The sequence below is a fragment of the Thalassophryne amazonica genome, chromosome 14, assembly GCF_902500255.1.
Source record: "Thalassophryne amazonica chromosome 14, fThaAma1.1, whole genome shotgun sequence".
Lineage (NCBI taxonomy): Eukaryota > Metazoa > Chordata > Actinopteri > Batrachoidiformes > Batrachoididae > Thalassophryne > Thalassophryne amazonica.
The window spans coordinates 50456214-50469580 of NC_047116.1; the positions used below are offsets into that span (position 1 = coordinate 50456214).

The window sequence follows — 13367 nt, forward strand, 5'->3', positions numbered from 1 at the left end:
GTATGTAATCCTCAAAATGATGTTGGTTGTGAACTAATTAATCCAACTTCATTTGGGATTGTTTGCATCTAATTACACATTAACATTAAAATACATGTAAAAATATATATTTGTCATGTCCAGCTATTTGTGCTTATTAACAAAAAAGAAAGAGACGAGTAACTCTGTGCCTCAAAGAGCATCATCATGAGTTCATTTACAAAGAAACAAAGGTTGTCAAAATTGTACAAATTCTGTAATACAAAGAAAAAAAAAACACCTTTCACACTCACCACAATGTTTGCACATTTCAGTCATGCTTCATGCATGAATTGTTCAGGCCGATTACATTCATTTTGCACGACTGATGATTTGCACGCGGTGCGGGCAGAGAGGATGGATATCACACAGTGACGCGACATGAAGTCACATGTACCTGTGCGCGCCGGCGTGAAGCCGGACTCACCACCTTAACATGTTGGTCAAACAACAGCCAGGTGGAATCGCGCTCTAACTACAGTTTAATCAAAGGAAGAGTCAAATCTACACTATGGCTACTTTTGGCACAGTCAGCAAAGTGACCATTAAAAAAGGAATATTTATAATAAAAAACAAATTGGCAATCTTTGCTTTGTGACTAAACATCCATTACGAGTGCAAGCAACATCTACGTTAGAAAGTATCGAGAGGATTGTTCTGCTTGGTTTGTCTCGGAATGTCAGGACATACAATCGACTGGAATCTTTGACATGAGAATTCCCATAATGCTTTAGCAGGATGATTGGCAGGGGGCAAAGCTTCCAGCTCATGAGCTACTGACACCTTAAATATTTTATTTACAGTACAACAGTGTTTGCACTGTGTGACAACAGAGTAGTTTACGGAAAGCCAACGTCCACAGCAGGCCGGTCTGATTGGACAAAGCACCTTTTCTTTGACAAGGCATCCTGACAAATATCTTAAATCAGAATTCACATTTTCCAAAATGCTGATGCATACAAAGTAAGATAAAAATATAAATGCCTAACAAGGATATGACTTGTTTGGTGACAGTTAAACCGTTTACCACGTGGTCAGATGATTCTGATATTTACCAGCAACCAAGGTGAGTTCAATTAGCTTTCAATGCTAACTGCTCAAATGCTTTGGCAGCTGTGTCACTTAACACCATAAAAGGACACGGGTTTAATATTCCCACAGATCAGACGAGATAATAAAACAGAATTCTGGCAATAATTAGAGGAGAAAACTGCAGCAAAAGTAACACTGAGCTACTGAGGAGCAACGCTCCATGTGGAGTCACGGGAACAGTTTATACTGGGCACTACACACCGTGTTGACGGGTTGACACTGCTGCACCTCTCTGACACTGACGGGGGGGGGGAGCTACACTATCAGTGTGTTTAAGAAGGTGGTGGTGCAAACACAGGATCTTTGACGATGTGTTGATGTTAGACGCTGACATGAAGCACATCACACAGGCGAGGCTGATGGTACTCGGACGTAGCAGCAAGATGGCGACACAAGCAACTGCTGATGACAGATAAGCGATGAGGTGCCTCTCTACATGAATGAGCGCACAGCTGACTGTTGTTGCACCCTTCAGAGGGGAGGTGGTGCTGTTTGGGGATGAACAGGGCTTTCCGGAGGTCTTTGTGGACTTGCAGGAAGCAGCAGACTGATGGAGACGTGTAGATGAGCAGAATGTAAACATCACCATCAAGATTGTGGTGCAGAAGCTGCCACTGTACATTTGGAATGGATGCATGTAGGGCACTACAGTTTGAATGAAACAAAGCACATGAAGACCAAGTAGCGCTGAACAACTTTCCAAAATCCCAGTGCTGCTCCAAATCCACTAAAAACCAAAATCAAAAACAATGCGGTCTTCAAAAATGGCGATGAGCAGCATGATGCCGAACCCAGTCAGCATGCCCACATTCTGCAGGAAGAAGTGTCCCAGCTGGCAGCGCTTGTGATCTTCACTGTCTCCATGAAGCATTTCAGGCAACTACAAAACAGCACACACAGGCCCTTGTTAGAGCATATACCTGTATGGTGATTTTCAGAACGGCTTTGCACGACACATAGTGAGGAATTGTGCACTTTGTTTGTAGTTATAATTAAATAAAATAATACATAAACCACAATAGGTGGCCTGTCTTATTTCCAGCACAATCTTCATGCATATGAAGTAAAAACCAGCACTAAACTAAAGCACTGCACTCATACAGCCCAAACCTCTGCCAACGCTAGTTTCGTTTTCCACTAATTTTTACCTTGGAAAAATTTTTCAAGGTCAAGGTCTTGTTAGAAGTGACTTTTCATAAACTAAAATATAATACAAAATATAGCTCAAAAGGTCTTTTCAATGTTAACGGCTACGCATCAGATGCAGATCAAACTTATGCCAGTTTGCACCTCATTGCCACAAATGAGAGCAATTGAGGCACTTTTGATTAAGATATAATGAAAAATGTACACAAAATGGGGTTTTCAACATTAAATTCAAATGTCCAGAAAATCCACAATCAGGATCAGATTAGTGAGTACCAGTCTGCACCTCAGTTTCAAATATGAGAGTGATCAAAGCTGTGAAATGAAAATTGTAAAAGCCAAGGAAAATTTGCAAGAAGTCTGGGGCCCATGAGGCCACAGAAGCCAAATTCATTTTTTTATCTAATGACACATTTTCATCATATCCTGGAAGAAAAAATTTCAAAAGAAGTGCATATTTAAATGATCCTAGACTCAACCTTTCATTTTAACTGTCAATGATAATGTTGAAGTAACAGAATATGACGTGGAAGTCGGAACTGGAATGATTTTGCTTTTAATTGTAAACCAAATCAAACATTAATGCAGAACAATTAAACTATACAAAATTCATGAAGACTGAAAAGACTTAAAGCATTTCAAAAACCACAGTTAAAGCTTGTAGAATATTTTGAAAATCATGGTAAAATATCAATAACATACCTTATCGTAAAAAGTCACTTATATTCTTGTGTGAAATCATGTAAATCTATTAAAAGCTACTGTCTTTTTTTTTCCAATAAAAGAAAGTCTACATTAACAAAAAAGTCACTTATAATCTTGTCTGAAATCCTGTTTAAACAGTACAATGTTTATTTTCTTACCATGTTTCCTGATGGTACAAGATGCCATTCGCTTTTCCCGTTTTGTTTCTTTTGGACGTGTTCATGAAGACGACTTTAAATTCAAGCCAGCGTCAATTCCACGGATTCTTGATTCCTTATCCAACTTTTTGACACCATCTTTCTCGCTGTCTTCCCTCCGTGACACAAATATACCGCAAAATAATTATTTTAAAAACTTGATAGCTATAAAATATGCAATGCCCACATGCTACTTTTAGTTTAAGAATTCAGTGCATTTAATTAGACACAACAGAAGTACCACATGCAGCAGACACGGAACACCACAGACGACAGTGTCACTGTAGTAACCAACCAGTCTCGCTTTACGACAACTGTCATAACAGCCACGCTTTGAGGTAAGCAGTACTCCGTGGAGTTCCGTGGATCCGTGGACAGTGATCTGTATATCTGTATACTGTATGATCTGTATACAGATCACTGCATATTAGTGTCCGCAGATTTATAACACTTGTACGGTGTTGTAAAAAAAAGAACACTTTGCCATAGTCATTTTCTTAACTTGGTGACTATCAGGATTACAGACCATTGGCAGAGTACAACACTAGACCCCCCCCACGCATGACGATATCTGTGGAATTCCACGTATCTGTGGACTTTTCACAGCCCTGAGTGATAGAGGCAAGTTTGATTAAGATATAAAGTAAAATATACATCAAATGGGAGTTTCAATGTTAAATTTAAATGGCCACAAAATCTGTAATCTGGATCAGGACACCTGCAGGCCTGATGGCACAGACAGGGCAATATTCGGGGGGAACCTTTACTGTTCAGAACAAGGAGGCATCAGTGGACAGTTTTTCTCCCCTTACTCTGTGTGACCTCAGACCTTCGACCCAAAGCATAATTCATGTGTACGCCTCATCCAGTACAACCACGATGTGATGTTTGGTTGGTACAGCTACGGTTCTTTTCACTTTACAGTGATGATAAACAAACATACAGACACACAGAATAATCCCACCCGGGGTCACAGCTGGCACCCTTATGTTTTGTAAATGAGGACGGTAATGCTCTTGAGTGACACTTACCATGTCCACCAGCGCAACATAGAGGAACATTCCCGCTGTGATGGCAAAAATCCAGTTGGTGACGTTGTATGTGTACTGGCCCACCGCCGTGCCGATCAGCATGCCGACGTAGGCCATGAGGGCCGACAGCACGTTGTAGACGATGGCTTGCTTCACCGACATTCCTGCTTTCAGCAGCACTGCAAAGTCACCTGTTAGCCAGCAGAGACACATGATGATGGAGAACCATCGAACCCATTCCTACACGTCACACACAAGTGTGTACTTTGCTAAGTTGTTTGCCTCGGCGAACAACTTACTACATTTCAAAAGACTTTATTCTTGTATCCGTGTGAGCGTAGTTTTGGTGAGGAGGTTAACTTGCTCAAAACAAACTCTCCTGCGTGTCACCTGGAAGGGCTGGCTGGCTCTGAGCTGGATGAAATATTTCTTAACTCCCTCCTGATGCGCTTCTGATTATACATGCACGCCGTAGCCTCTTCAGCCTCTTCAATCACTGCCGGGCCAAATGCGGGAAGAGGCCCAAGTCTCAGTGGAAACGCCCTGAATTTGCCGAGAGAGAGAGATGAATACTGAGAAGGAGGTGGCCTACATTTCCTCCATGGTGTAACAAGCAACCTCTTTTCCTCGCTAATTACCACAATGAATACATTAGCACTCGCCTCCCATCCATCAATCAAATCCAGAGGATGGGGAGGGGGCGGGTAAAGAGCAGGGAGAGGAAGAAACGATACACCTTACTTCACTGGCCTTCTTCCCACTTCAGCTTCACTCTGCCGTTTCCGCCCTCCTTGCTTCCATTCCATTAGATATGCTTGCCGCCGCCTTCTCTGCTGCAATTAGCGCAGCCATCACCGCCAATTAGCTTCACTATGGGTGGTTAAAGAACCCTCATAATCATCATCATTTTTGCCTTCCAGCTGCCACGCGGGGATGGATTTTGTGTTTAGGACAGGCTGAGAGGTGCACACGGAAAACTGCTGGCTTTGTCTGACGAGCGTTCCCATCAGGGGGTGGGGGGAAGCGGGGCATGGTGCCAAATCAGCAGGAAATGCGAAATTACAAGAACGAACTTTCATATCTCTTCACGTATACTCGTCATAAGACTTGTGTTAAAGTTAGCCATCTGGAAACATCTATTTCCTCAAAGTTGTGAAGTACATTTCAGCCAGAATGAAAACCTTCCTGTGAAACACGACGCCTCACAGACATTAACTCAACCACCACCACAGTTAACAACGTTGACATTTTACTGAAAAAGATGATTATGAGAACAATACCGACACAACAACCAATCACAAAGTGTGGCCTGTAGCCCCCTGGTGGCCTGCGAGGATACTGCCGGTGGGTCATGGGAGGCAATTCAAAATAAATTTTACAAACCCTTTAATTTTCCTTAATTTTCTAATAAAGTTTAAAATTGCATAAAAATATTATCAACAATAATAGTAAAATACAAACAACCCAAATGGCAATAGATTTAAATTGTTCCTTCTCATTTATCTGACAGTTTAATACAAACACACACAAATATATATGTAGCTATAATAGTATTATTACTGTATTACTACCAATAGGAAATAACTGCCAACCAAATAACCAACAACCAACCAACACATGCCATGCTGCCATCACTCGGACTTGCAGTTGCTGGGTCACATAGCTTAGTATTTGCAGAAAATTAGACATCTTGCCCACTTCGGCTGTGTTCCCAGTTGGCAGCACAGCACCTTGGCTTTGTCACTATAAAATGCCCACAATGATTGAAAATGATTGTCAGCTTGCCACTCTGTCTCTCTCTCTTGGAGCTAATGTGACGAAATGCTGATGGGGGTCCCAGTCATGCTTGACAGCAGTGTAAACAATGACAATGGAGCACAAACTACATCATAATACCCTTTCCAACAGCCAGTGGTTTTCAGCATTGTCTGCTTGGTAAAATAAATGTATTCATGTTGGTAAAAAGGAGTGGCATGGTGGATAAGTTGTTTCTAACTGCTGCCTCACAGCAAAGAGGTTGTGGGATCGCTTCCCACTTATGTGGAGGTCGCGTTTTCCCTCACCCCAAGACTGCTGGAATAGGCTCTAGTCTTCCTGTGACCCTTAACTGGAATAAGCTTTTAAAGAAAATGAATGGATTCATCTTAGCCATATAGCTGTACCCAAACACAAACTCCGCAGGATGCACATAGTCACCACCAGGGGGAGCACTCAGGCAGAACTACGGCCTTCTTGGTGCAGCTTGCACTCTACACCAGCCTATTCATCAGCCGCACAAACAAGCTGTGGAAACTTCACCATAACAAGACACATCATTAGTAGTGATCTGGTGGATTTTCCTCATCTCTCATATTTCTGTCACCTCGCTCTTCATTGACATGCACAAACTCAAGCATGCACAGTGGTGTAAAGTGCTACTTAAACACGCGCACGTGCACACACACACACACACACATTCCCTGTTGCTGAATCAAATATATGAAGAATGAGAAAAATGCTTTTGGAGAGAACAGAGTGAATGTAAATGAATTCAGCAGCAGCTGGATGCGCCTCGTCTCGGTGCACCGAGCAGCCAGCTACAACACGCCGCCGTCACTGGCGAACATGCCGACGAGCCACCTTGCTGTTATCACATGAACCCCATTTATCTGCTAAAGGTGCGTTTATCCCAAGTGAAGAACAGAATGATTATTGATAGTTTCTAACAGGTGTCAAGAGACCAAATGTTACAAAAGGTTTGTAAGTTTAAACATAACCTGCAGCTTGAAAACAGATCATGTGCCATCACAGAATACAGTTTTTCAAAGTGCTGAATGAGCAAAGTGCTGCAGTAGATAATTTGATGATGATTCAACAGACTCTTCTTACCAAGTTCATGAGGTAACTCATGGCAGAAAACAGCCACTGACGTACTGATGCCTCCTGTCAGGTTTGCACTGAATGCTGCACCTGTGCAGGGAACAAATCAAATAAACAGGTCATAGAAAGCCTGAAAGAGAAAATGAGTCCTGTTAATGACACTCTTTCTGGGGATGGTTGAATATTTTGTTAAATGTGGCTGCAGAGTAGTATTTGCAGAAGACAAAGGGCCGCATCTTTCACTCAGCACAGTGCAGCGCAAATCACAATGCTTCAATACTTTGGTTTTTCATCTGCTAACTCGCCAAAAAAAATCCTCAATTCTGATTTCACCATCAATAGAGTAATTAACCTGGTTCAAGCGCACCTTGTAGTGAAATAATAGATAGAACACTCCCAAAATATGCCAGTGATTAATTGACTATATACACGTTCTTTGCATGTTGCAACTTATTTTATGCAAATTATGGGTAATATCAAAGTTGGTAACAACCCAAATGCACATGCACTGCGCACTTCATATTATGCACAACAGACAGTCAAAGGAGGATCCAAAGATTCTGATTTAGAAACAATGAACCAATCACAGCCTCTAAATAGGAACTAAAGCAACTAAAGTCAACTTAAATGATTGACTTGAAGACAGCAAACTGATGTGGAGACTAAAAATGTTCATTATCTTAGGAATGGCCACCATGAAATTAAGAATGCATCACTGAATGATTTAGATTATTCCTTTATACTAGATAAAGATGTTCATCAGAAGCTGCCATGACAAATCGGTTTAAATCATCAGGGTCTGGTTTCATAAAGTAGTCTAATCTTATTTAGTTGAATAAAGTCACTTAGTTGACTAACTTTTTGACATTAGTCGTTGCACAAAGTGCTTAATCAGCTAAAGTTTCGCGTTACCCGACTAAAAGTTTTAGCCTGGTACAGAGGAGGCTAATCTCATTTTAGTCAACAAAACTTCAGTGTCTTACAGTACCTCAAAAGATAGCAGCTATCATGTACCACCACTTGATGGAACACTCAAGAGCACCCCATGCCGCTCATATTCCTTCAAAAGGAGAGCTCCCTCTGCTTTTGGCCATGATTGCAACAGACGACTGTCAGGATGTTTGTGACATTTCTCACATTAGCCACCAGGTGACACTGTTACGCTGAGCAGCGTTGTGTGCACAAAAAGGCTTGATGGAAGTGTAGAAGAAGAAACTGAAGAGTGAAACTGAAGAGTGAAACTGCTAGGCTAAGTGTTAATCACGTCATTCTGCAGTTCATATGTGTCCGTAAATGTTAATAAAGCCAGTTAACGAAACAAAGGCTGGATAGTTCATGACAACAACCCGGAAGTAAACAAAACCTTTGAGCATTAGAGTCGTCTCTTAGCAAAGGCACACGCGAGGCCGTTATGCTTGTGAAAACCGTCGACTAACGTAAGACGGCAATCTACAAGTTTAGCCATCAATGTGAAACGGTGATTAGACGGATTACGTTGAACGATTAACTGTAGTCGACTATGTTAAGTTGAGTAGACTGAGAGGTTAGACTGCTTTGTGAAATCAGGCCCAGGTATAGTTCTCAATTTTCTTACCTATGGCTAAACCGTCACTGAAATTATGCATGCCGTCACCCATGATGACCATCCAGGCGATGCTGGCTATCCCAGCGTCCTTCATTTCCTGGTCTGAGTGGCAGTTCCCACCATGGGCGTGGCCGTGTGAGTGCCTGTGTCTGTGTTTCTTGGCCTTGTGTCCATTCTCCTTCACGGGTGAGTGATGGCGAGTATGTCTTGCCTCCGCAGGTGCCAGCGGCGTTGTGTTGGTCGGAGAGTCGGGAGTTTGTAGCTCTGTGAGCTGCGTGTTGTTGTGACTGTTGTCACAGGAAACAGTCGTGCTGTCAGGATCTTGAAAGCAGAAATCAGGTTAAGGTGACAGCCACGGACTCCTTCCAGTCAGGCTCAGGTTAAATATGTGCTGCAGATGCGACACAACTGAACAGCTTTTACCTTCATTCAAAGGCTTCAGGTGGAGCCATTCTGCATCAGAGCGCCGATTTAACTTGTGATCTGACAGCTTCCTGCCAATCTTGCCTTCCACAGTCACCTTTGTCATACCCTGTGTGGTAAACACATTTTTATGTTCATTCTACAGACAAGTTAAGAATTTCTTACCTGGATTTAAGATTATGGGTGGGAAAACAACAAATGTATTTACAACCAAAATTCCAATGAAGCTGGGACGTTGTGTAAAATGTAAATAACAGAATACAATGATTTGCAAATCCTCTTCAACCTATATTCAATTGAATACACCACAAAGACAAGTGGGTCAGTTCTTGTGAGTTAGAAGAAACTGTAGTTCTATCACGGACTTCATGTCAAAAGCAGCCTATCTAGCAACTCTGTTTGAACAACGTGGTTATAGTAAAACTGATATTGGTAAAGCATGGGATAGAGCTCTAAATATTGATCGTGCCTCTTTACTTAAGGAAAAATCTAAATCTTCTTCAACATCTAAATTGTTTTTTTCTACCTGCTATACTCCATTTGCGGGAAGAATAAAAAACATAATTTATAAATATTGGCACATTCTGAAGAGTGATCCCACACTTAAAGACATCTGTGCTGAACCGCCTAAATTTATATTTAGGCGTGCCCGAAATATTCGTGATAGACTTGTTCATTCAGATATGAGCATTCCCGTCTCAACTGCCTGGCCCTCCAGCCCACCAAAAGGTTTCTTCAGATGTGGTAATTGTGCACATTGTTCAAATTCCACTAATGCGTCATGTTTCTCTCATCCTCGCACTGGTAAGCAATATCCTAGTTCTTCATTTATCAATTGTAATACTACTCATGTAGTATATATGTTAAAATGTCCTTGTGGATTGGCATATATTGGCCAAACAAAACGTCAACTTAAATTACGGATAGCTGAACATAAAACAGCAATCTGTACTCAGAATTTAACTTATGCCATGGCAAGGCACTATAAACAGGCCGGTCATGGCTCTCCAGCGTCTTTAAAATTTTGGGGGATTGAGAGAATCATAGCTCCACCCAGAGGTGGTGATATTATTAAAAAACTCTTATGTAGAGAAGTATTTTGGATTTACACTTTAGGCACTTTGGAACCTTTTGGTCTGAATGAAGATCTAAAATTTACTTGTTTTCTCTAATAACTGTTTTTAGTCTGGTTTTAGTTTTGTGTGTTTTGGGAAAGTGGTTTGGGACAGTGGTATGTTTACCACTGTGTTACATCACCTTTCCTTCTAACAACAGTCAATAAGCATCTGGGAACTGAGGACACTAATTGTTGAAGCTTTGTAGGTGGAATTCTGTCCCATTCTTGCTTGATGTATGACTTCAGTTGTTCAACACTCCGGGGTCTCTGTTGTCATATTTTGCGCTTCATAATGCGCAACACATTTTCAATGGGACGACAGGTCTGGACTGCAGGCAGGCCAGTCTAGTACCCGCAACTCTTTTACTACGAAGCCATGCTGTTGTAACACATGCAGAATGTGGCTTGGCATTGTATTGCTGAAATAAGCAGGGACGTCCCTGAAAAAGACATTGCTTGGATGGCAGCATGTGTTGCTCCAAAACCTGGATGTACCTTTCAGCATCGATGATGCCATCACAGATGTGTGATACACACCCCCATATCATCACAGATGCTGGCTTTTGAACTTTGCGCTGGTAACAGTCTGGATGGTATTTGTCCTCTTTTGTCCTGAGGACACAACATCCATGATTTCCAAAAACTATATGAAATGTGAACTCATCAGACCACAGCACACTTTTCCACTTTGCGTCTGCCCATCTCAAATGAGCTCGGGCCCAGAGAAGGCAGCGGCGTTTCTGGATGTTGTTGATATATGGCTTTCGCTTTGCATGGTAGAGTTTTAACTTGCACTTGTAGATGTAGTGACGAACTGTTTTAACTGACAATGGTTTTCTGAAGTGTTTCTGAGCCCACGCGGTAAGATCCTTTACACAATGATGTCAGTTTTTAATGCAGTGCCGCCTGAGGGATCAAAGATCACGGGCATTCAATGTTGGTTTTCGGCCTTGCCGCTTACGTGTACAAAGTTCTACGTGTATAAACCCCTGACATTTGTGAGAATTACCATTTCACACAGGAGGAGGACACAACAGGAAAAAGTCCATGTCAGACACATACTCACCCCTTGGAAATACTGTGGTTTAGGTGAGGGGGTCTGTGGTTAGAGCGTGCAGGAGGCATGATAAAACAGGAAAGGCACACTATGGAAAATGTCCAGAGCACAATCACTCCAGACTTGGACCTGCATTACTCACACACTTGGACTCAATCAGACATTATCATTTGTACTGGGGAGGCGATGGCCTACTGGTTAAGCAGTGGGCTTCAGACCAGAGGATCCTCGGTTCAAACCCCAGTCTGGCTGGACAATCACTACGGACTCGTGGGCAAGGTCTTTAATGCCCAAGCTGTTCCCGGTGCCTTGCATGGCAGCACCCTGACATCGGTGTATGAGTGTGTCTATGTGAATGTGAGGCATCATTGCAAAGCACTTTAAGCTTCTGATATAGATGGAAAGGGGCTATATAAATGCAGTCCCTTTACTGACTGGCATCAGGTTGTCCCGAGCATCACCTACTGCTTTTTCTGGAAGGGACTCAGTGCAGGTTTTACACTCCTGTGTGTTTAATTTTCACACCGAGCACAAAAACATTATCCTGAAATATCAAGAGCTGAAGATGAAGTGTTGACCAAATCTGTCTGGATTAAAAAAAAACAAAAAAAAAAACCTTCAACTGTTCTGGAGAATTTCACACTGAATGCTGCTTGGGGACATCAGATGAGGCACAACCCATTATGGTGTGTAATGGCACCATGGATAGCCAAGAGCAGCTTTAAAGAAGAAGAAGAAAAAAAAAGAAAAAAGGATGGGGTAGCTGCAACACTGTAAAACTTTAGTTCCTGGTGTGGTCTACTCTCTTACCGCTTGGTCTTTGTAGTGTTTAAACATGCCGATACAGTGTTCAATGATGAAGAGGAGGTAGATGCCAGCCAGTGCTGTTAAACCTTTCCACACGCCATCAAAATCTGTTACCAAATCTGTGTCGTGGCTCATCTCAGCCAGGTTGTGGTCGTGGTCATGGTCATGGTTATGCTGCCCCTGAGACTGAACAAAGAAGGACAAAAGATGACAGAGAGAAGGATTACAAGAAAATAAATTACTGATTTGTTACCATTTGGGTTTTGATTATAAAATAGTCACAGTTCTGAATTATTTTGCCAAAGTTAAAATATTGATTACTATGACATAATTGTCTTCAAAAGTCTTTTTCAAATGAGAGCAGGTCTCACTTCAATGTCCTTATGATTTTTGGAACACAAATGACTATGTTTAATTTTTACACCACTGATGGAAACAAGCCGTGTTGTGGCTGTGTACTCACATGCGGCAGCAGGTGGAGGAGAGCGTCTCCACTGAGCGTGCCCACTGCTAAGGCCACCAAGAAGGTGAGCAGGAACTTGAAGCAGGACTGGTTGAGAATGGGCACGAGCACAACACCCAGCAGAGACAGCAGGCTGATGATGGAGATGGACACGAAACCCCAGACCCACACCCACACTGGAGACAAGACAGGAATAAACATGAATCATGGTCCTGAGTTCCTACTGCTGGTCATCTGAGTACAGTGCTGATGATGACCGATGCAAACACAAAGACAATTTTCAGACAGACAGTCTGGTCAAGAACCTGAGGTGCAGGCATACAGAAGAGGTGGCAACCTTTCAACCGGAGGGTCATATGTGCAACGGCTGACCAGGCTGGCAAATGTGCACTTGAACAAGTCAATCAGATATGTTTCCACTGTGGGGCTGTTTTATGAGGATAAAGTCACTACAAACACAAAGTCAAACACAAAGTCTATTTTGATGGAAAACAACATGTCCCTCCACAGAATCTGGGAGTGTCACTGGAATAAATCTGCATCAAAACTAGGCTACTTAGGGAGACTCGGATGATTTGTGCTACTGCATCATGAGGGAACATGGTGTAACCCAGTGTTAAAAATGAGATTAAAAAATATATTCATAAACACTTGGTTAAAAAGAAAAAAAATCACAAGAGCATAAATAGTGATAAAATAACAAAGAAATATAAGTTTATAAATATGTTGACATAAACATGCTAAAAAGAGTTAAAAAGTTGTAAGATTAAGTTAAAATGTTGTTTTGACTGACACACTGAGCAACCAATAGCAGTTAAGTCTGGTGTGATATTAACCAATAAGGTCAACGGTTGAGGCACGGGGCAT

At 42.0% G+C, this 13367-nt stretch overlaps 1 protein-coding gene across 4 annotated transcripts in view; it reads right to left on the reverse strand.

Annotated features, from left to right (window-relative positions):
- Positions 1-311: 311 nt before the first annotated feature.
- The window catches only part of slc39a10 (solute carrier family 39 member 10), an 85232-nt gene continuing 72176 nt past the window's right edge, over positions 312-13367 (reverse strand). For 3 of the 4 annotated variants that reach the window (XM_034186141.1, XM_034186142.1, XM_034186143.1), the window contains exons 5-11: positions 12501-12676; positions 12041-12223; positions 9057-9165; positions 8643-8954; positions 7058-7138; positions 4190-4380; positions 1838-1990 (exon numbers count right to left, since the gene is read on the reverse strand). In XM_034186141.1, the coding sequence (XP_034042032.1) occupies positions 1838-1990; positions 4190-4380; positions 7058-7138; positions 8643-8954; positions 9057-9165; positions 12041-12223; positions 12501-12676 (1205 nt within the window). Of the gene's footprint in view, positions 1991-4189; positions 4381-7057; positions 7139-8642; positions 8955-9056; positions 9166-12040; positions 12224-12500; positions 12677-13367 lie in introns of all 4 variants that reach the window. The other variant, XM_034186140.1, reaches the window with a different exon arrangement.